Source organism: Ranitomeya variabilis, chromosome 4 (assembly GCF_051348905.1).
Source record: "Ranitomeya variabilis isolate aRanVar5 chromosome 4, aRanVar5.hap1, whole genome shotgun sequence".
In the NCBI taxonomy this organism is placed as follows: domain Eukaryota; kingdom Metazoa; phylum Chordata; class Amphibia; order Anura; family Dendrobatidae; genus Ranitomeya; species Ranitomeya variabilis.
This window is the reverse complement of record NC_135235.1, coordinates 472,917,311-472,941,956: the sequence shown is the minus strand read 5'-3', so window position 1 is coordinate 472,941,956 and position 24,646 is coordinate 472,917,311. Positions and strand designations below refer to the sequence as shown.

General features: G+C 44.2%; 1 protein-coding gene across 2 annotated transcripts in view; it reads left to right on the top strand.

Annotated features, from left to right (window-relative positions):
• Nucleotides 1–9,178: 9,178 nt before the first annotated feature.
• Nucleotides 9,179–24,646, top strand: part of LOC143765279 (glutamine-rich protein 2-like) — a 45,817-nt gene continuing 30,349 nt past the window's right edge. For both annotated transcript variants that reach the window (XM_077251771.1, XM_077251770.1), the window contains exons 1-5: nt 9,179–9,638; nt 10,887–10,991; nt 14,467–14,529; nt 14,718–15,165; nt 15,638–15,726. In XM_077251771.1, coding sequence (XP_077107886.1) covers nt 9,231–9,638; nt 10,887–10,991; nt 14,467–14,529; nt 14,718–15,165; nt 15,638–15,726 — 1,113 coding nt within the window. In that variant the 5' untranslated portion in view covers nt 9,179–9,230. The remainder of the gene's footprint in view (nt 9,639–10,886; nt 10,992–14,466; nt 14,530–14,717; nt 15,166–15,637; nt 15,727–24,646) is intronic.

Below are 24,646 nucleotides of genomic sequence, written 5' to 3'. Positions count from 1 at the left end.
TCTTCTATGCCTTTAATGTTCTGTTTCGCGGACAGCATTAAGTAGTTCCATTTTGTCATGGACGCCCTCTGCTTGGGAACAAGTTTCCATGGCTACAACCTTCCTATTAGCACCAATGACATGTAATATCATTCTAGTTCCAAATATTGTTAATAATTTATGTAATGCATATTCTGATGTATTTTTTCCTTCCCCCTTTTGTTTTTACATGCCCCTCACTACATTTCTATTCTAGTTCTGATGAAGGTCCACACCAGGACTGACAGCTTTTAACGATTTGTTGGATGCATAATAAATGGAACTCTTTTTCACCCTCTATCACTCTGTGAGTGCCAAGTTTTTCTACTACGTATGCTGCGGGCTGAATACCCTACTTGGGCACCGCATCTTCCTACTGTAAGGGTATGTGTCCACGTTCAGGATGGCCGGCGGTTTGGATGGAGCTGCAAATCCGCTCCGCCCCCTTCTGCAGACACGATGATGCCGGATGTGTTCATTGCACACATCCGGCATCATCGCACCCCACACATAAGGCCCTGTGTTTTACCTTGCGGCGGCGCAGCATCGCTGCAAGGTAAACAGACATGCTGCGATCTAAAAAGACGCGCCGCATGTCCAGAATCGCAGGGCCACCGGATGCGTGTTACCACGCATAGTGGAGACGGGATTTCATAATATCCCCTCCACTATGTTGTAACATCTGGATGCTGCGTGTTTGACGCTGCGGCTCTGCACAGCGTCAAACACGCAGCGTTTCCTGAACGTGGAAACATACCTTAAGAGTGCCGTGAATAGTGCTTGTATTGTAGTATGCTGTATCTATTAGTATATACAGAATATTTACAAAATCTGGAGCTAATTTTTTTTTCTCCTGATCTGCTGTTGACCAATTGCCTGTCCATTAGAATGCATTGATGTATGAATCCCCCTGTTGTACTTGACAAAACAGACACATGGATTTGTTCCCTCGAAATGCTGACAGATCTGGCTACAAGACTACATTTGCCATTTATAGTGGTGCTTGAAAGTTTGTGAACCCTTGATTATGAGATATTGGATCATTTTCTTCGATCAAAACGACAAATTCTAATATTCTTAACTCATATGTTTGATTTTGTTCTCTTTATCTGCTTTTAGGAATTGTGTGAATATTTGATGTAGTTTTATATTAAACTTATATAGCAGTATGGAAAATTCTGAAGAGTTCAAAAACTTGCACACACCAGTGTTGATGTACAGAATCAGCTGACAGTTGGTATCCTCCAAACCTAAATTGGATCTTTAGCAGATCTTGTGCTCACTTCGCTAAAATTAAAGTTAAATGTGACTTTTATACGCTACTAGATGGTAGCCCGATTCTAACGCATCGGGTATTCTAGAATATGTATGTAGTTTATTTATGAAGATTTTAGAATAATGCAATTTATACACAGGATTCGGCCGGCCGCGACCAATTAGAGAAGCGTGGTTCAAATCCCCCGTCAATTCGCGACCGGACTGCGCCAGTCGCTGATTGTTCGCGGCTAGCCACGTAGTATATAGCACAGCCCACGTAGTAAATAGCACAGCCACTTAGTACATAGCACAGCCACGTAGTATATTGCACAGCCACGTAGTATATTGCACAGCCACGTAGTATATAGCACAGCCCACGGAGTATATAGCACAGCCCACGGAGTATATAGCACAGCCATGTAGTATATAACACAGCCCACAGAGTATATAGCACAGCTACGTAGTATATAGCACAGCCCATGGAGTGTATAACAGCCCACATAGCATATAACACAGCCACTTCGTTTATAACTTTCCACGTAGCATATAACACAGCTCACGTAGTATATAACAGCCCACGCATGCAGTATATAACACAGCCCACGTAGTGTATAACACAGCCCACGTAGTGTGTAACACAGCCCACGTAGTGTATAACACAGGCCACGTAGTATATAACAGCCCCCGTAGTGTATAACACAGCCCATGTAGCATATCGCACAGCTCACGTAGTATATAGCACAGCCCACGTAGTATATAGCACAGCCACGTAGTATATAGCACAGCCCACGTAGTACATTGCACAGCCCACGTAGTATATTGTACATCCCACGTAGTACATTGCACAGCCCACGTAGTACATTGCACAGCCCACGTAGTACATTGCACAGCCCACGTAGTATATTGTTGTGAATTAGACTTCTTTGCTCCCTCTGGTGGTTATTAGTGATTTGACTCTGGGATTTTCTTTCCTCAGTTTGCACCCACCTGGGTCGTTAGTCCAGGGGTGTTGCTATATAAACCTCCTGGATCCTTAGTCCAGTGCCTGGCATCGTTGTAATCAGATCCTTTTTGTTTGCTCCTATCTGCTGGTCCTGGTTCGTTCAAAATTAAGCTAAGTCCTGCTTCTTTGTTTTTTGGGTTATTTGCTTGCTCTCATTTTTGTCCAGCTTGTACTAAATGTGATTCCTGACCTTGCTGGAAGCTCTAGGGGGCTGGTGTTCTCCCCCCGGGCCGTTAGACGGTTCGGGGGTTCTTGAATATCCAGCGTGGATATTTTTGATAGGGTTTTTGCTGACCATATAAGTTATCTTTTCTGCTATTAGCTAGTGGGCCTCTCTTTGCTAAATACCTAGCTCATCCTTACGTTTGTCTTTTCCTCTTACCTCACCGTTATTATTTGTTGGGGGCTTGTATCCAACTTTTGGGGTCTTTTCTCTGGAGGCAAGAAAGGTCTTTCTTTTCCCTTCTAGGGTTAGTTAGTTCTCCGGCTGGCGCGAGACGTCTAGAATCAACGTAGGCACGTTCCCCGGCTGCTGATATTTGTGGTGCTAGGATTAGATATATGGTCAGATCAGTTACCACTGCCCTATGAGCTGGTTTTTGAGTTTGCAGACTTAGAAACTATTTCTGAGACCCTCTGCCATTGGGGTCATAACAGTATGCCAGGCCAACATTGAATGTTTATTGCATTGCAGAAGTGGGATAATAAGAAAGGAAATTCTGAGTTGTTTTTTTTTTGTTTGTTTTTTTTTCCTCTCTTCCTCCCCTTTACCTTTGAGTGGCTTGTGCTTGCTACAGACATGAATGTCCAGACCTTGATTACAAGTGTAGACCAGCTTGCTGCTCGTGTGCAGGGCATATAAGATTTTGTTACCAGTAGTCCAATGTCTGAACCTAAAATACCTATTCCTGAACTGTTTTCTGGAGACCGATTTAGGTTTAGGAATTTCAGGAACAATTGTAAATTGTTTCTTTCTCTGAGACCCCGTTCATCTGGAGATCCAGCTCAGCAAGTGAAAATTGTTATCTCTTTTTTACGGGGCGACCCTCAGGATTGGGCTTTTTCGCTAGCGCCAGGAGATCCGGCATTGGCAAATATTGATGCGTTTTTTCTGGCGCTCGGATTGCTTTACGAGGAACCCAATCTTGAAGTTCAGGCAGAAAAAGCCTTGCTGGCTATTTCTCAGGGCCAGGATGAAGCTGAAGTGTATTGCCAAAAATTTCGGAAATGGTCCGTGCTTACTCAGTGGAATGAGTTGTGCTCTGGCCGCAAATTTCAGAAATGGCCTTTCTGAAGCCATTAAGAATGTGATGGTGGGTTTCCCCATTCCTACAAGTCTGAATGATTCTATGGCGCTGGCTATTCAAATTGACCGGCGTTTGCGGGAGCGCAAAACCGCTAATCCTCTGGTGGTGTTGTCTGAACAAACATCTGATTTAATGCAATGTGATAGAATTCAGACTAGAAATGAGCGGAAAAATCATAGACGTCAGAATGGGTTATGTTTTTACTGTGGTGATTCTACACATGTTATATCAGCATGCTCTAAACGCCTAACAAGGGTTGTCAGTCCTGTCGCCATTGGTAATTTGCAACCTAAATTTATTTTGTCTGTGACTTTAATTTGCTCATTGTCTTCTTACCCTGTTATGGCGTTTGTGGATTCAGGTGCTGCCCTGAGTCTTATGGATCTGTCATTTGCCAAGCGCTGTGGTTTTGTTCTTGAACCGTTGGTAAATCCTATTCCTCTTAGAGGTATTGATGCTACGCCATTGGCGGAAAATAAACCGCAGTTTTGGACGCAGGTAACCATGTGCATGACTCCTGAACATCGGGAGGTGATTCGTTTTCTTGTTCTGCATAAAATGCATGATTTGGTCGTTTTGGGTCTGCCATGGTTACAGACCCACAATCCAGTCTTGGATTGGAAGGCAATGTCTGTGTCAAGTTGGGGCTGTCAGGGAATTCATGCTGATTCCCCGCCGGTGTCTATTGCTTCCTCTACTCCTTCGGAAGTTCCTGAGTATTTGTCTGATTATCAGGATGTATTCAGCGAGTCCAGATCCAGTGCTCTGCCTCCTCATAGGGACTGTGACTGCGCCATAGATTTGATTCCAGGTAGTAAATTTCCTAAGGGAAGATTATTTAATCTGTCTGTACCTGAGCATGCCGCAATGCGTTCGTATATCAAGGAGTCTCTGGAGAAGGGGCATATCCGTCCATCCTCTTCCCCTCTTGGTGCGGGATTCTTTTTTGTGGCCAAGAAGGACGGATCTTTGAGACCTTGTATTGACTATCGGCTTCTGAATAAAATCACTGTTAAATTTCAGTATCCTTTGCCTCTGTTGTCGGACTTGTTTGTCCGGATTAAAGGTGCCAAGTGGTTCACCAAGATAGATCTTCGTGGTGCGTACAACCTTGTGCGCATTAAGCAAGGAGATGAATGGAAGACTGCATTTAATACGCCCGAAGGTCATTTTGAGTACTTGGTGATGCCTTTTGGGCTCTCTAATGCGCCCTCAGTGTTTCAGTCCTTTATGCATGATATTTTCCGGAAGTATCTGGATAAATTTATGATTGTTTATCTGGATGATATTCTGGTTTTCTCTGAAGATTGGGACTCTCATGTGGAGCAGGTCAGGATGGTGTTTCAGGTTTTGCGTGAGAATGCTTTGTTTGTTAAGGGCTCAAAGTGTCTCTTTGGAGTACAGAAGGTTCCCTTTTTGGGGTTTATTTTTTCCCCTTCTGCTGTGGAGATGGACCCAGTCAAGGTCCGAGCTATTCATGATTGGACTCAACCCACGTCAGTTAAGAGTCTTCAGAAGTTCTTGGGTTTTGCTAACTTCTACCGTCGTTTTATCGCTAATTTTTCTAGCGTTGTTAAACCTTTGACGGATATGACCAAGAAAGGTTCTGATGTTGCTAACTGGGCTCCTGCAGCCGTGGAGGCGTTCCAAGAGTTGAAGCGCCGGTTTACTTCGGCGCCTGTTTTGTGCCAGCCTGATGTCTCACTTCCCTTTCAGGTCGAAGTGGATGCTTCTGAGATTGGGGCAGGGGCCGTTTTGTCACAGAGAGGCCCTGGTTGCTCGGTAATGAGACCATGTGCTTTCTTCTCCAGGAAGTTTTCGCCTGCTGAGCGGAATTATGATGTCGGCAATCGGGAGTTGCTGGCCATGAAGTGGGCATTTGAAGAGTGGCGTCATTGGCTCGAGGGTGCTAAGCATCGTGTGGTGGTCTTGGCTGATCACAAAAATCTGATGTATCTCGAGTCTGCTAAACGCCTGAATCCTAGACAGGCCCGCTGGTCATTGTTTTTCTCCCGTTTTGACTTTGTGGTCTCGTATTTACCAGGTTCAAAGAATGTGAAGGCTGATGCTCTTTCAAGGAGCTTTGTGCCTGACTCTCCTGGAGTCGCAGAACCAGTTGGTATTCTTAAAGAGGGAGTTATCTTGTCAGCCATTTCTCCTGATTTGAGACGCGTGTTGCAGAGATTTCAGGCTGGTAGACCTGACTCTTGTCCACCTGACAGACTGTTTGTTCCTGATAGGTGGACCAGCAGAGTCATTTCCGAGGTTCATTCCTCGGTGTTGGCAGGTCATCCGGGAATTTTTGGCACCAGAGATCTGGTGGCTAGGTCCTTTTGGTGGCCTTCCTTGTCACGGGATGTGCGGTCATTTGTGCAGTCCTGTGGGACTTGTGCTCGAGCTAAGCCTTGCTGTTCTCGTGCCAGCGGGTTGCTCTTGCCCTTGCCTGTCCCGAAGAGGCCTTGGACACACATTTCCATGGATTTCATTTCTGATCTCCCGGTGTCTCAGGGCATGTCTGTCATCTGGGTGGTATGTGATCGCTTTTCCAAAATGGTCCATTTGGTGCCTTTGCCTAAGCTGCCCTCCTCTTCCGATCTGGTTCCTGTGTTCTTTCAGAATGTGGTTCGTTTACACGGCATTCCTGAGAATATTGTGTCTGACAGAGGATCCCAGTTTGTTTCCAGGTTCTGGCGATCCTTTTGTGCTAGGATGGGCATTGAGTTGTCGTTTTCGTCTGCCTTTCATCCTCAGACTAATGGACAAATGGAGCGAACTAATCAGACTCTGGAGGCTTATTTGAGGTGTTTTGTTTCGGCAGATCAGGATGATTGGGTGACCTTCTTGCCGTTGGCTGAGTTTGCCCTTAATAACCGGGCTAGTTCCGCTACTTTGGTTTCGCCATTTTTCTGCAACTCTGGTTTCCATCCTCGTTTTTCCTCGGGACATGTGGAGCCTTCTGACTGTCCTGGGGTAGATTCTGTGGTGGATAGGTTGCAGCAGATCTGGAATCATGTGGTGGACAACTTAAAGTTGTCACAGGAGAAGGCTCAGCGTTTTGCCAACCGCCGCCGCGGTGTGGGTCCCCGACTTCGTGTTGGGGATTTGGTATGGCTGTCTTCTCGATTTGTTCCTATGAAGGTCTCCTCTCCTAAATTTAAGCCTCGCTTCATCGGTCCTTACAAGATATTGGAAATCCTTAATCCTGTGTCCTTTCGCTTGGATCTTCCGGTGTCGTTTGCCATTCACAACGTGTTCCATAGGTCCTTGTTGCGGCGGTACGTTGTACCTGTGGTTCCTTCTGTTGAGCCTCCTGCTCCGGTGTTGGTTGGGGGCGAGTTGGAGTACGTGGTGGAGAAGATCTTGGATTCTCGTCTCTCCAGACGGAGGCTTCAGTATCTGGTCAAGTGGAAGGGCTATGGTCAGGAGGATAATTCCTGGGTGGTTGCCTCTGATGTGCATGCGGCCGATTTAGTTCGTGCCTTTCACGCTGCTCATCCTGATCGCCCTGGTGGTCTTGGTGAGGGTTCGGTGACCCCTCTTTAAGGGGGGGGTACTGTTGTGAATTAGACTTCTTTGCTCCCTCTGGTGGTTATTAGTGATTTGACTCTGGGATTTTCTTTCCTCAGTTTGCACCCACCTGGGTCGTTAGTCCAGGGGTGTTGCTATATAAACCTCCTGGATCCTTAGTCCAGTGCCTGGCATCGTTGTAATCAGATCCTTTTTGTTTGCTCCTATCTGCTGGTCCTGGTTCGTGCAAAATTAAGCTAAGTCCTGCTTCTTTGTTTTTTGGGTTATTTGCTTGCTCTCATTTTTGTCCAGCTTGTACTAAATGTGATTCCTGACCTTGCTGGAAGCTCTAGGGGGCTGGTGTTCTCCCCCCGGGCCGTTAGACGGTTCGGGGGTTCTTGAATATCCAGCGTGGATATTTTTGATAGGGTTTTTGCTGACCATATAAGTTATCTTACTATATTCTGCTATTAGCTAGTGGGCCTCTCTTTGCTAAATACCTAGCTCATCCTTACGTTTGTCTTTTCCTCTTACCTCAGCGTTATTATTTGTTGGGGGCTTGTATCCAACTTTTGGGGTCTTTTCTCTGGAGGCAAGAAAGGTCTTTCTTTTCCCTTCTAGGGTTAGTTAGTTCTCCGGCTGGCGCGAGACGTCTAGAATCAACGTAGGCACGTTCCCCGGCTGCTGATATTTGTGGTGCTAGGATTAGATATATGGTCAGATCAGTTACCACTGCCCTATGAGCTGGTTTTTGTGTTTGCAGACTTAGAAACTATTTCTGAGACCCTCTGCCATTGGGGTCATAACAGTATATTGCACAGCCCAAGTAGTATATTGCACAGCCCAAGTAGTACATTGCACAGCCCACGTAGTACATTGCACAGCCCACGCAGTACATTGCACAGCCCACGTAGTACATTGCACAGCCCACGTAGTATATTGCACAGCCCACGTAGTATATTGCACGGCCCACGTAGTATATTGGACAGCCCACGTAGTATATAGCAATGTGGGCATCATATCCCTGTTAAAAAAAAGAATTAAAATAAAAAATAGTTATATACGCACCTTCCGTTGGCACCCGGATGCAGGCGAAGCGTTTACCGATGCTCCTCACGCGCTCCGGTCCCAAGAGTGCATTGCGGTCTCGCAAGATAATGACGTGTGGTCTCGCGAGACCGCTATGTCATCATCTCGCGAGACCGCAATGCATGAAGCGGTCACCGGAGCGTCACAAGGAGCGGGAAAGGCCTGTTCTGGATCCGAGGGGCGGACGGACGGTGAGTATATAACGATTTTTTATTTTTTAACATTAGATCTTTTTACTATTGATGCTGCATAGGCAGCATCAATAGTAAAAAGTTGGTCACACAGGGTTAATAGCAGCATTAACGGAGTGCATTACACCACGGCATTACGCGGTCCGCTAACGCTGCCTTTAACCCTGTGTGAGCGCTGACTGCGAGGTGTATGGAGCGGGAACTGACTGCGGGGAGGAAGGAGCGGTCATTTTGCCGCCGGACTGTGCCCGTCGCTGATTGGTCGTGGCTGTTTTGCCGCGACCAGTAAGCGACTTGGGATTTCCGTTACAGACAGACAGACAGACATACAGACAGAAGGACAGAAAGACGGAAGTGACCCTTAGACAATTATATAGTAGATGTGCCTCAGTGCTGGACATGTCAACTCTTTCTTAAAAATCCTTTGTTTTCAATAATATCCTCACAGTTGATTATAGAATATTTAGGGGAAAAGAAATTTAATGAAATGGAGGTTAATGGCATTGAACAACAGAACCATGCTCATATTCAGTGATCTCTATAGAACAACCCATTCTTTCAGAAATGCTTGCAAAGGCAGACTGAATGGCGAGGGGCTGGATTCTATATGCCTGGAACAATGGGGCTGAACCATTGATAAAGAGGTGAGTCCTAATAAAAATTTGTTCATGTAGTATGTGTGTAAATATGTATGTATATAATATATATATATATATAATTTGCATTAATTGTGTTTGGAAGTGTTGTAGGCAGAGCCAGCTGTTTATGATGTCACTAGTGGGTGTGGTTTTCTGGAGTGTTCTGATTATAGAACAATGTTTTGAACAGTCAGAGTTCAAATAGATTGGAGAATGTAGTATGGAAAACATGGAGCAAATCCATCTATCTGACTTGGCCAATTTGGCCATTGGGACCCCAGAAGTCGGGGCAGTGAATTTCACTGCACTGCACACTCTTCTTCATGCCTTCATCAAGCACCTACAGATCCAGAATGTTAGTGTACAGCTCCCATGTGGCACCAGACAGCACCCACCATCAGGTGGAGTCCTGGTGCTGAAAGAGAAGAATGGGCAGGTGGACAGGATGGAACACAGGATCCTGCACTTGGAGAAGCAGCTAGAGGCATTAAACACCTTGCCTTCTGGGTTAGATCTTATTGAAATTAGTAAATCTGGACAGGAAAGGGGAAGTGGTGCTGTGGAGGACATGTGGCAGATACTGCAGCTGAAGAAGAGACTGGAGGTGAATGAGGAAGGAGTGAGCAAGGTAATGGATGTCCATCACCTTACTGGGTCTTGGGGTTCAGACCGGAATATGTCATAGACCACATATCACTGATCAGGTTCTGGGGGTCCTGTATGAAGAAGACAATACTGACCAGAATATGTCATCTCCAGTAGTCACCAGTGTAGACCACATATCACTGATTAGATCCTGGGGGTCCTGTATGAAGAAGACAATACTGACCAGAATATGCCATCTCCAGTAATCGCCAGTGTAGACCACATATCACTGATCAGGTTCTGGGGGTCCTGTATGAAGAAGACAATACTGACTAGAATATGTCATATCCAGTAATCACCAGTGTAGACCACATATCACTGATCAGGTCCTGGGGGTCCTGTATGAAGAAGACAATACTGACCAGAATATGTCATCTCCAGTAATCACCAGTGTAGACCACATATCCCTGATCAGATCCTGGGGGTCCTGTATGAAGAAGACAATACTGACCAGAATATGTCATCTCCAGTAATCACCCGTGTAGACCACATATCACTGATCAGGTCCTGTGGGTCCTGTATGAAGAAGACAATACTGACTAGAATATGTCATCTCCAGTAGTCACCAGTGTAGACCACATATCCCTGATCAGATCCTGGGGGTCCTGTATGAAGAAGACAATACTGACCAGAATATGTCATATCCAGTGATCACCAGTGTAGACCACATATCTCTGATCAGGTTCTGGAGGTTCTGTTTGAAGAACATATGACCAGAATATGTCAACTCCAGTAATCACCAGTGTAGACCACATATCACTGATCAGAAAATATGTGTGATGCCATATGAAAATTGTGTGATGGCAAAATGTATTCTTATAAAATTCAGAAATGTCTGCTTGTGTACTCTGCTTTACTGATTCAACAACAAAGCTTTATAAGATTGTTTTCTGAACAGCATATCTGTTGTCACTAGTACAAATGACAAAACCTACAATCCTTACTACATACAGATCAATGACTAGAGTTTCCTTCAGCGAGGAAAGAGATTCTGATTCTTCAAGACTGGCATTTTGTACACCAGTCTTGATGAAGAGTGCGCTGGAGTAAGATGCACCAAATTTATCACATATAAAGTAAAAATATTCTGGAGACTATTGAATCTGCTGCACTGTGTATAGCTAAACTGTGTCATATCCAAGGCATCAATAATGAAAAGCTCCACTAAGTCAATATAAAGAACTTTGTGTTACCACTGATCCTGATGTTCAGTTTTTTTTTTTAATTTTAGGCCATGTCAATGCTGCAGGACCTCATGCAAGTGGTTAACACCCTAAAACATTCACAGCGTGGGATAGAAGATCAGACACAGAAAGTGACCGGTACTGCAGCAATGGTTAGTGACATATAATAATTGTAGTGGCCAAGGAAAATCAGCAAGATACACAGAAGGCCTTACATTTTGTAATATGGTGATTCATGAGCTAATCCAAACTTCAACTTTTCTTAAAATAACCCTGTATTTGCATCCCCCCCAATCAGCTTGCTAAAACTTGCTGATCCAGCATGTACAGTCATGGCGGAAAGTGTTGGCACCATTGAAATTGTTCCAAAAAATTGTGTTTCTCCCAGAAATTTATTGCAATTACACGTTTTGTTATACACATGTTTACTTCCTGTGTGTATATTAGAACAACACAAAAAAACAGAGACAAAAAGACCAATTGGACATAATTTCACACAAAACTCCAAAAATGGCCCAGACAAAATTATTGGCACCTTGCAAAAATTGTGCTTAAGCAACTTTGTTTCACCCATCTGATGCTTGTTCAAACTCACCTGTGACAAGGAACAGGTGTTGGCGATATGAAAATCACGCCTGAAACCTGCTAACAAGAGAAGTTGACTCAGTCTTTGCATTGTATGTCTGTGTATGCCACACTTAACATGGGGAGCAGACAGAGGAAATGAGAACTGTGAGTACTTGAGAACCAAAATTGTTGAAAAATAACAACAATCTCAAGCTTACAAGTCCATCTCCAAAGCTCTTGATGTTCTTTTGTCCATGGTGCAAAACATAATCAAGAAGTTTACAATCAAAGGCAGTGTAGCTAATCTTACTGCACGCGGAAGGCAGAAAGGTTGCAACGCAGGATAGTCTGGATAGTAGGTAAGCAGCCCCAATCAAGTTCAAGTTGAATTTCAAGCTGTTCTGTAGGCTCAGGGTGCATCAGTATTAGCGCAAACAATTGGTCAACATTTGACTGAAATGAGACACTTTGGCAGCAGACTCGGAAGGACGCCACTGCTGACACAGAGACATAAAAAAGCTGGACTGCAGTTTGTCAAAATGTACGTAAACCAAAATCCATCTGGGAAAGCGTCTTGTGGATAGATGAGACTAAGGCTACTTTCACACTAGCGTTAACTGCAATACGTCGCAAATGCGTCGTTTTGCCGAAAATACGCATCCAGCAAAAGTTCTTGCTGGATACGTTTTTTCGTCATAGACTAACATTAGCGACGCATTTGCGACGCATTGCCAAACGTCGCGTCCGTTTTGCGACGCTTGGGCGTGTGGTAGCGGACCGCCGGGAGAAAAAAACGTTACATGTAACGTTTTTTGCTCACGACGGTCCGCTTTTTCCGACCGCGCATGCGCGGCCGGAACTCCGCCCCCACCTCCCCGCACTTCCCCGCACCTCACAATGCGGCAGCGGATGCGTTGGAAAAATACATCCGCTGCCCCCGTTGTGCGGCGGAGACCACGCTAGCGTCGGGAACGTCGGCCCGACGCACAGCGACGGGTCTTTCCCGACGCTAGTGTGAAAGTAGCCTAAGATAGAGCTTTTTGGTAAAGCACATCATTCTAATGTTTACTGAAAATGGAATGGGGCCTACAAAAAAAGAACACAGTACCTACAGTCAGATATGGTGGTGGTTAAAACATATTTTGGGGTTGTTTTGCTGCATCTGGCAGTTGCATGTGAACTTATCCAGCCCAAAGACTCTCTTGTGTGCTGTTTCTCTAGCCCATAAACCCTTTACCTGCCACTCATTCAGCAAATTCAACCCTTTGGACAATTAGTATTTCATCTCATACACTCCTTTACCTTTTATACATTTAGCCTGTATCCATCCCTCTTTCATGTCACTCAGCCCGTACATTCCCCTTCTAACAGATGCTACTCTGCTTGCCACACAAATTGGAAACCAAAACACATGCCACAAACTCTGCTTGCCACACAAATTGTCTGCCAGCCTGGTCTTTTACTGGATAGGCCAGCCTTTACATATATTGACCAGCACCATGCGCTAAGCAGTTTATTTTGGTTCATTTCCACTGCCATATATTAACCAAGCAACAATTTGTAGTTACACTAACACTACTGTGCTGTGATAAGCTGAAAAAAAAAGAATATGTGTATATAGCATTCTAGCGCAATTAAAGATTTAGCAAAAAAATCCACAATGTTGGCATGGTAAGACTGCAGATTTCCCATCCACTGCATATTTGACCTGTGTGCACATACTCCAAGGTAACTGTGTAATATTCATGCTGTTCCTACTTTTTATAAGAAACACTACTATATTATACTGCAGTAATCCTTGATTTGAAAAGGATTATAAAAAAAAAAAAATCTAAGCTGATTAATGTAATTGTTCAGTGTAAAAAATTATTTCCTGTCAGGCTATGTGCCCACATTGCAGAAATGCTGCGGAAATGTCCACAGCATGTCTGCAACTCCCTGCCACGGGTAAAACGCATGGAATTTGCATGCGTTTTCCCGCAAAAGTCAAGCGTTTTGCAAGCGTTTTTAGGTTGCAGAATGCTTGCGTTTTTCAAGTGATTTGAAGCATCGCTTGGAAAAGTGATTGACAGGTTGGTCATACTTGTCAAGCATAGTGCTTGACAAGTGTGACCAACTTTTTACTATTGATGCTGCCTATGCAGCACCAATAGTAAAAGATAGAATGTTAAAAATAATAAAATAAAAATAAAAAAAAATATGATTATTCTCACCTTCTGATAGCCCCAGATCTCCTCAGCAGCACTCCTGGTACTTTCGGTTCCCAGGGATGCTTTGCGCGAAGGACCTTTTGTGACTTCACGGTCACGTGACCGTGATGTCATACCAGGTGATTCGCGCAATGCATCACTGGGAACGGTAGCGGCCACGTGCATCGCTGAGAGGCGGGAGGACTCCGGGGGCCATCAGAAGGTAAGTATATTCCTATTTTTAATTTTAATTATTTTTTTTTATTTTTTACAGAAATATGGTTCCCAAGGGCCTGGAAGAGAGTCTCCTCTCCTCCAGACCCGGGTACCATCCACAGATGAAGCGCTCACTTTACACATGGTGGGCATAGCCACATGCGTAAAGTGAGTGTTTCAATGCTATCCTATTGCAGCAGAATCGCCGTGATTCCACAGAAATAATAAACATGCTGCAGATTTTACGGCCATGCGATTCCGCAGCGGGAAAATCCACAGCATGGGCACAGCAACTGCGGAATCCCATAGGATTTTTATGCCTTTCCGCTGCGGCAAAAAATGTGGCAGAAATGCATAAAAAACGCACACAGCCTAAGGGTATTTCTCTACACCTAATTTACTGTTCTTGATCTCCTGCACCCTAAGACATGCAGCGCTCCGAACAGTAGCCAAATAATGCTACATGGCCTGTTGGTCTTGATCAGGTACTGTACCTGGATTGTGATGTATAATCCAGGTCTTCAATTTTCGATCTCTGCAGTAGCTTAAAGATCTTGAAGATAGGTTATCAATAAAAAAAATACTTAAGATGAACATAAGATGTTATTTCTGGTATAGGTTAAAATATTTATCTTGTTTTTTAATCTTACTGTAGAATGATCTAGAAGAAAAATTGAAAGTACTGCGCAAGAGTGCGACAGGAAGCCCAGAAAATAAGGTAATTATTCTGGATGGGAAAATAAACCGCTCTTTACTAATCGTTGACGTATACGCAAAATACTGTATATATGATATGCACCATAGTCATTATTGTCTTATTCTATTATGCATGAAGTCAAGACAGGGCTTGAATTTACACTATATGGAAATTATCTCACTGTTTTGTAACTTTCCTTATGTCACCAGAATTCTAAGACATCATATTCAGTAGAATCTACTCCTATTTCAAGTCCTGGTCATGTTACTGAGGTCATAATTTCTGATGGACCCATATTGACCACGTCCCAGATGACAGAGTCTCTGACACAAGGGTCCCTTCAGGCTGAAGACCCTGCTCTCCTTGTAGAGACCCCACATGTTGCTCAGGATGGTATGACAACAACTACATTGAAGGACACTGAGATAGAGATGTCAGGAGAGCAGCATGAGAGAGACCTAACCCACGCTGCCCCTGCGGCCCCTGTACCTCACAATACTGAGATTAACCCCACGATGACTGGCATGGATAGGACTGCTGCCCCAGGGTCACCTGGAGCCACTTCTCAGGAGTATGCAGTGCTTCATACAAGAATAGAAGGCCTGGAGAAAGGCAAGGCGGACCGTAGTGAACTGGGACTTCTACAGAAAAATACAGGTAATGCAGATACTTTAAATAAAATATAAAGTGTTTGTTAATGGGAATCTGTCAGTTCGTTTTTGACACCTTACCTGAGAGCAGCAGAATTTAGAAAAAGAGACCGAGACCCTGATTCCAGTGGAGTGTCACTTACTTTGCTGTAGTTTTCATTAAATTAATTTTATGGGCGGGAGACTATCACCAGGGGACTGATAAACCTGCTGCCATACAGTCATCCTTATTCAAGAGGCTTATATAACCCACCACTAATTGCCAGCTTTCTGCCTATGCATTGTGTACTCAGAAAGCCAATCAGTGTTGTGGGCGGAGTTATAGAGAGCTTAGCATTCAGATAACTGGTAGATCTGCAGGAAATAAAACTGTGACTTTAACCTGTCAATCGACATTGATACATCATCAGTCACCACCACATGACATGGATAGTAGGAAGTTATACAGTTATCTGATCTGGTGTCCTCCCTTCTCCTAGATGACCTTGCCAGGAATCTACCTGATCTGCAAGAGAAAATAACCTTCCTTAGTAAAGAGATGCAAGACCTGAGATGGGATAGAGATAAGGTGAGAGAGTGGACCATTTGGTTGGGTGTACCTACATATGTTGGTGTCATCATGGGGTGTTTTTGTTTAAGGCAATTGTGCAAGAACAAAACTGCTGATCCAACTGTACTTTCACCGTGACAACAGAAATTTCTTCGCTCTGCACTTCACTCCTTCATTGTGTACTTGGAAGAAAATCCCACTTTGTAGAACCCCAATATTTTCGGCTCGTATTGTCTGTGCAGAAATTGTTCTGACTGGTCTGAATGGGTGAGATTTTCCAGAAGACTGGAATTTGGATGGAATTTCCAGGGTGGAATATTCAGCATATTCTGTAGCAAGGGGCATACCTGTCAAGTAAGGTGGTGCAATGCACATGCTATATATGAATGTACTAAACAAACGGGACTTTGTGTTTTCTATATGGTCTGCAAATAAGAATACATTACCAGAAATGTTACAAAGAGACATTTACATATTTATATAAAAATATCTTATCACCTCGTTCCTCAGGGGTGTGGCTTGGGTTTTTAAAATGTCAGGGGCACAAGACCAAAGGAATATGTCTCTTCATATGCCCCAACCTGCCACCACTTAAAAAAATGTATACATACTGTATATATTTATTATATAACACTGTTGCCCCTATACCAGGACTATTTTATAAATACAAAGACCGTTATTACTAATGAATAAATAATATTAGCATATTTCTACTGAACAAAACACAACGTCATAAGACCAATATTGCCAATACCACTACATCCCTACCGCTGCATGATGACTAGACTGTACCATCAAACTGTTCCTAAATAAAAATATATATATATCATCTTTCAGGGCCATACAGTGGCACAATAAGTTCTGGAGACAGTATAAGACTACAGTATGGTTATAGATCGTGACTCACAGGTGACGTACTTTCTGATGGGAGTCGGTCACTTGTCTTATCTTCTCTCTCTGGCCATAACAACAACGGATTGCAACACAGGCACATTTAACCTCTCACATTTGTATCACTCTCCCACGAATTCCCAGACAGACAATAATAGTAACCCATGCAGTAATAGTGGTCTTCTCAGTTACCCCAGATTACTGTGCTCCCACATAATAATAATGCTTTTCGTCTGCCCGCTATGTAGTAATAATGACCACTGTATACACTACAGAAAGTAATTTTACCCCCATGTGCTCCCAAGAGACTTTTTGTATGCATTCTAGAAAGTAATAGTACCCTATTTGACGTTAAAGGGGTGTTCTCTACTTTAAAAGTTATCTCATATCCAAAGGATAGGGAATAACTTTCTGATTGCTCATTCAGCCAGGGACCTTCAGATCTAGAGTTCAGTGGGGGCCATAGCAGTCAGACCCCCAGTGACCAGAAAGTTATACCGTATTCCATGAGCCCTGGGAGACATCACTGGAACGTAAGCATAGACTTGTTATTATACAAGAGGAATATAGCAATTCAGGAGGGCATGGCCTCATAAAAAGTTAGTGGTGGGACTGCAATATGAGGAACCTAAATGATTTAGGTAAATGGTACCGTTAAACTCTGGAAACACATGTAATTCCCAGGATAGAGGCTAACTACTTTGGCCTTTATATCTACAGTGTTTATGGCGGATACAACTGCTGGAGCAGATTACACTCTGAAGTATTTTGTCCTTCTGTAGCAGAAAATAGCTGAATTAGTCAGGAGAAAGCAATGGGGTTTGTCTGGTTGCTTATAGGGAAGGGCACTGTGTCTAGATGAGGTCTAGCAAGGGCAAGGGCACAAACTATACAATCACTCTTGCTCATGATGAATGCAGAGTAGTTTACCCATTGTGAGGCAGTGACCGGTGTCACATGTGAGGGTCGCTATGTGTCCCTGCAAGATGCACATGGAGGCGTATTGAGGCCATGGGAGTGCATTGCAGTCACAGGCATAGCTGTGATTGCAATGCAAAATAAAAGTAAGTGTTGGTCTTGGGCAAGCTATTTGCTCAAGGCAGATTTAAGAAAACCTGCTCTGGGTTTTTTTTTTTAAATGGACTATTGGATGGTAGGGGGGCAGGCCAGTTTCCTTCCTGGACGGATTTTCCATGTGGCCTACAGCCATAGGTTCCTTGTAAAATCCCCTGAAGCAGAGGGTTAGGTGTGTCAGTTTTGTTTTGCAAGAGTGCAGAGCGGAAGGCTCTGCAGAGCTCCACCTCCTGTGAGGCAACACAGGAAAGCAGAGTTGAAAGGCCTGGCACCCACGGCGTACACAGCGGTGCAGTCACCCACGGCAACTGGTCACGGTGGTGGACTGGCGTGTTTATCGGCTGCAATCCAGAGGATATGGTTCCCGGCTGTGATCCGGGGGATATCGTGTGCTGTGTATTTCTGTGAGTTGGACATTAAAAGACGTTTTGTTTTGAACTTTGCTGGGTCACTGCCTCATCACTGCACAGTGTAGATACCGCTGCGCTACACCATTCTAACCAACAATTGGTCTCAGAGTATCCTGTCTCCACAGATAGATAATCTTCATAGGTTAGATGCACTAGGAATGAGTATTTGGAAGTATTAGGTTGCGGAGTCTCGGTTTTGTTTAGAATAGGTCAGTCCCTCATATCCTTAAGATAAAAGTGTCCTAATTGGTCAGTGCCTGTTATGGACCTGGTGGTTAGGAGCACCCGGAATGACCTGATGAGTAAACTAGAAATCGGAACAAGCTCTGGGAAAGTGGGAACTCTGCTGACCGCAAACACTACTCCTATCATACACACTAGAAATAGCCGTGGAGCGTACCTAACTCTCCCTAGACGCCTCTTCACAGCCTAAGAGCTAACTATCCCTAAAGATAGAAGTAGAAGCCTAACCTTGCCTCAGAGAAATTCCCCAAAGGTAAAGGCAGCCCCCCACATATATTGACTGTGAGTTAAGAGGAAAGTCACAAACACAGGAATGAAACAGGTTTTAGCCAAGGAGGCCAGACTACACTAATTTAGTCAGAGGATAGAAAAGGTATCTATGCGGTCAGCACAAAAGACTACAAAAAGCCACGCAGAGTAAGCAAAAAGACTCCCCACACCGACTCACGGTGTGGAGGTGCCACTCTGCACCCCAGAGCTTCCAGCTAGCAAGGGAACATCATAATAGCAAGCTGGACCAGAAATAGCAGTACTAAGAAATATATTCAGGAAGCAGTAACAAAAAATGAACTAGCAAAGACTTAGCTTCTGCTGGAGCAGACAGGTCCTCAGAGAAGTCCAAGAGAGATCCGAACCAATACTGAAACAACGACAGCTGGCATGAAGTAACGATCTGAGTGGAGTTAAATAGGGAAGCCAGCATAGAATAAACGAGAGCAGCTGACAAAGCCAACCTCAGTGACCATCAGTTCCGCTCAAAGCCACCAGAGGGAGTCCAAGAGCAGAACTAACCAAAGTACCATTCATGACCACAGGAGGGAGTCCGAGAACGGAACTCACAACAAGTGCCCCCAGGGATTTTTATGCCCATCACATATAGTCTAGCGTCCTTAACACAGGGGTTCTCTATCATCTAGCATAGTGGAAGACAGGACCCTAATGTACATTGTTTGGACACATATTCTGGTTGTAACAGAGTCATTCTAGTAAGGAGGCTTCTACCCTTGCTGTTTGTGTTTCCTCGGACTACGGAAGGGTTGTAGTCCCAGTCTTCCCCAGTGTTCCATCCCACCATACTCTAGGACTCACAATCAGACCCACAGCCAAAATTGCCAGAGTTGACACATGTATACTTTTATTACACAGGTTAAATTTATAACTGACTACAGGGTCTCCGGTATTAAACCAGAAAGTGGTACCTGGCTCCCCATTCTTTCTCTCTTGCGACATAGCCCCCATTTATCAAGGCAAAAAGGATAAGGCACAGGTTGTGCGTCCACATCATTTGGTGGCTTTCTTGGGCTAAACTGTCTTCTTGCAGTGTGAGGTGTGGATCCAGTTGGGCTTTCCCTCGAGATTTACACCAGTCACAGTTGTCAGCAGAACTTGGAAGGGTCCGTCAAATTGATGCTCAAGGGGTCTCCTGACTTGTCTTTTGACCACCACCCAGTCTCTGGGCTGCAGGGGGTGGTGGCTCCCTTTAAAAGAATCTGGATCTGGAAGAGAATAGTAAACTCGAGACCGAGAGTATAGGTCAGGCAAGTGTTTAGTAAGTGCAATAACATAAGAGGACAGCCTATCATGTTGTATCTGGAGCTGCGGTGGAAAATACAACCCTAGCCTAGAGGCTGACTTAAACAACATCTCATATGGGCAGAGGTCTGTCTTATTAGGAGCATACCTAATTGAGAAGAATGCAAGAGGCAAGAATTATGTTCTTGGTCTGTCTATGGCTTTTTGGATTCTTAGTTTCAGGGCCCCATTCAATCTCTCTACTCTACCACTACTTTGTGGATATTACCAAGTATGAAAGCCCTGTTCCACTCCCAGGGCTGACAAAATTTACTGCACTACTTCTCCTGGAAAAGTGGGTGCCTTTGTCACTCTCTATGGTCTCAGGTACCCCATATCTGCAGACGACTTCTGAGATTAGTTTCTTTATTACTGAGGGACATTACACACGCAGGTACTGGCTCTGGTTTGCCATTTTCCTAGTGAGATCCTGACTCCTCTGCTGGAAAAGAGGGAGGAGAGGAATTATCATGCTCTCCTGTAGGTCTAGAAGGGAGTCTGCAAATTCTCTTTGTGTCCAGGTTTTCCACAATTGTCAGGGAAAACCCACTTTTACTTTTCAGTTCCAGTCCTAAACTTTGCAGCTCTCTGGCGCCCCACGTTCCCTCAGGTCAGTCAGGGAATTACACCTAGGATAAGTAGTTGCCGGAGAGGCAGCCTTGTCACGTGCTGGTTATAGGGGCACTCTGCAGTGAGGGCGGTATATATATCCCTAGTCCCAGGCCTGGAAGTACATATATAACCCTCCTGTCCATAACTGCCAGGATCCACCAATAGCACCAGATAGCTATGCTGCCACCGGTTCCTCAGCCAGTCCGTTACCAAGCCTATATTGGGTCAGAAACCAACTCCAGGTACTGTGAATTTGCACAGAGTAAGTGTCGGTTCAATCATAGAGCCAAAAGAATGATGCTAGCAAATTTATAAGTTTACTCTAGCAAAAATAGGCAGTGTTTACAAAAATTACAAAAGATATTACAAATGAGACAAAATGAAAATATGTACAAACAGTCATAAAATAAAAGGGATAAAGGTATGAACTTACTCTCAGTCACAGGTATGATGTGTCGATAAAGGGGAGAGTTCCCAAGGGAATGATTCAGCACCCCAGCATGGTGTCTAGCTGTCTCTCCGGCTCTGAATGCCTCCCAAAATGGATGTTCCTGTTTTATGGTTCGGCCATAAACTTAGGGACTCCCAGTTTGACTGACCTCACATGTGGGCTGTTTCCTCGGAGATACACCTATTTTGGAAAGTTATCAAAAACTCCTTTTTATCTATATCTTTTGCCCAGAAGCACACAGGCCAACGATGTTGGCATTATTTTTCCCCCTGTGATTTTATCGTTCTTTAGAGTCCAAACACGGTATGTCTGTGAGTTACTGGTGGACGGAAATTCATTTCCCAGGTTTCTGATTGCCCTGAATGCCATGCGTAACCCCAAGTGCCCAGATCATGGAAATCTAATTTTCATGTTTTTGGAATTAATGTGTCTTATTGAATTTGACTTTGTGTATTTTGCTTATAAGACAAAGAGATCTTTGGAGGGAAAAACAAGTTCAGCTCTGCTAGTCCTAGCAGGCCATAAAAGTCAGCATTCCAGAATGACCATTTGCTGGAAAGGGAGGGGGAGTGGAATTTCATAGAGAGGGGGGAAGTGGCTGCAAAAAGGATTTTAGCTTTACAGAAAACATTGGTGGGAGGAGTAGCAGGCAGCTCTCGCTGTGTAACCTGGACATGGGAAAATAATTCATATTTTCCTGACAACAATTATAACATGTGATGTTACTTTGTCTGGTCCCCTTTCTGGGTATGGTTTTGCAGAGGAATGGGCTCGGGACCAAGTTTTTGCCTTATTATTCAGGACATTAGTTTCTTCCACACCCTTGGCTACTTGGAGTATCACGGACGGGGACATAGTCCGGTACTCCAGGTGGGACACTTAGCGGCTCTTTAATCATGGGCTTTAAACCTTCTATAGCATCCTGTTGAATATCATGAAGGGTGGCTGACTGGGAAGCTAATCTGGGTTGTCCACACTGTGTGAGTTTTCTCAGATACTGCTTACCTGAATCCAGTGAAGTATCATATGTGAGTGGGGCCCCTATTGCCCCTGCCACATAGGGGTAAAAGGTATCCCTTGCCTTTGCTGACACCAAGTCCTCAAAATCCTGCCATCAACATGAGAAGGCCTTTCTAATTTTCTCTACCTCTCTAACAAATGGCATGGGGAAAATTTCAGGAACTGGCATTCTACTCATCATGACCAGTGTTAAAGGAAGGGGCTTCCTCCACAAAATATTAAACCTTATGGTTACCAAAGGAGGATTTCTCCTTACACATCTATTGAGGTCCGATATTAACTATTATCGCCAAACTTGACTATTAATAATTAATATCCACGAATACCACAACGTTATCTTTACCTTATACTATACACTAACTGTTATCTATTCCTTATACTATATACTAACTGAGAAAAAAACGTGTATCAATAAAGGGTATTTATTACACACACACAAGACTGAAGTCTATAACATACATATATATTTATACCCAAGCTGGCGACTATAAATATATATATATATATATATATATATATATATATATTATATATATATATATATATATATATATATATACATATACGGATACTACAACTCTAATACAGTAATCACACTACAGTATACAATAATATAACAATATCACACTACTGATAGGGAAGAGGGAAGGACACCTCCTGCTCCAACCTAAGCCTGTCCCTGCACTCCCCTAATGCCCTAAGTGGGTCTTTCTCCCCACCGCCATCAGGAACCTCATCCTTCACTGTCACCTAGCACTGTTCTGGCTAGTACACTGGCTGGCTAGAATACCCGATGCGTTATAATATATATACAGTTGTGCTCAAAAGTTTACAAACCCCGGCAGAATTTTTGCTTTCTTGGCCTTTTTTTCAGAGAATTTGAATGGTAACCCCCCAAATAGCCATTTATTGTCAAATCCAAAACATCCAAATGACCCTGATCAAAAGTTTACATACCGTGTATTGCCCCCTCTAACATCAATGACTGCTTGAAGTCTTTTGTGGTAGTTGTGGATGAGGTTCTTTATTTTCTCAGATGGTATAGCTGCCCAATCTTGGCAAAACACCCCCCGTTCCTGTGGTATTCTGGGCTGTCTAGCATGAACTGCGCGCTTGAGGTCAGGAGACTGAGATGGCCACTCCCGAACCTTCACTTTGTTCTGCTGTAGCCAATGACAGGTCTACTGGGCCTTGTGTTTTGGATCGTTGTCATGTTGGAACGTCCAAGTATGTCCCATGCTCAGCTTATGGGCTGATGATTGCAAATTTGCCTACAGTATTTGCTGATAACTTGCTGCATTCCATCTTTCCTTCAACTTTGACAAAGTTTCCTGTGCTTTTGTAGTTCACATATCCCCAAAACATCAGCGATCCACCTCCGTGCTTTACAGTAAGAATTGTGCTCCTTTCATCATAGGCCTTGTTGACCTCTCTTCAAATGTAACGTTTATGGTTGTGGCCAAGAAGTTAAATTTTGGTCTCATCACTCCAAATTACCTAGTTCCAGAAGTTTTGAGGCTTGTCTCGGTGCTGTTTTGCGTACTGTAGGCAAGATACTTTGTGGCGTTTGCACAGCTATGGTTTTCTTCTGGTGACTCGACTGTCACGGTGTGACTCAACCCAACAGATGGTCAGCCAGCTAACGGCACAATACACATACAACGGGGAAGGTATAGGTGAGAGGAAGGCCCTACCCATAGGGAATGGTCAGCTATGAGCTCAAACCTGAGCCTGTCCCTGCACTCCCCTAAAGCCCTATCCAGGTCCTTCCCACCGCCGCCGTCAGAATACCTCATCCCTAGTAGTCACCTATTACTGCCCTGGCTAGTGCACTGGCTGGCAAGGAGCACTAGCCTCACCTCTGCAGATAATACACACAGGGGGAAGTGACAAACACCAAAGGTACAAGGTAACAAAAACACCACATTTAGCTTATGTACACAGCTGCTAAGCTCCACACCGCAGAAAACAACAGCAACTGGATTCCAAACACCAGACGTGGCTGACACCAGAGCGCTGCTCCTGTTAGGCTGGTCTCTAGAAAGGAACTCTATCACCAACAGTCAGCTGATGCATCAGATGACCCTTTAAAGCAGTGGCGAGGAATCTTTTTTCTGCCAAGGGCCATTTGGATATTTATACCATCCTTCGGGGGGCCGTACAAAATCCACCCACAAAGTACATCCTGACTCTGGCACTGGTTTCAGGAAGTAATTTTTCATTGCATGTCCTTTAGTGTTCAGTAGTGAACACTGTGTGTATGTGCTAACAGAGCAAGAAGAAATTAATGAGCTGGTTGTAATCAAAATACACCTCCCTGCCCAAGAATGCAGTCCCTGAAAATCTGCTCGGGGGCCTGATAAAAGGTCATCGAGGACCGTAAATGGCCCTGGGGCCTGAGGTTCCCCACCCCTGCTTTAAAGGATGGTGGGAGTGGTCACCACCTGCATCAGCTGACACAGCAGCACTGTAGTAACATCAGATTGCCAGCGGGGGGAAGAAATTGACATTAACCCCCAAAAAGAAAAAAGTTTTAAACTGAGTGGAACCAGAGCTGTCCCACATCCAAAAATGGATCGTAACAGTACCCCCCCTTTCAATGAGGGGCCTCTGGACCCTCAACACCGGACCTCACCAGAAAACGACATGCCTCGATCCACCAGAG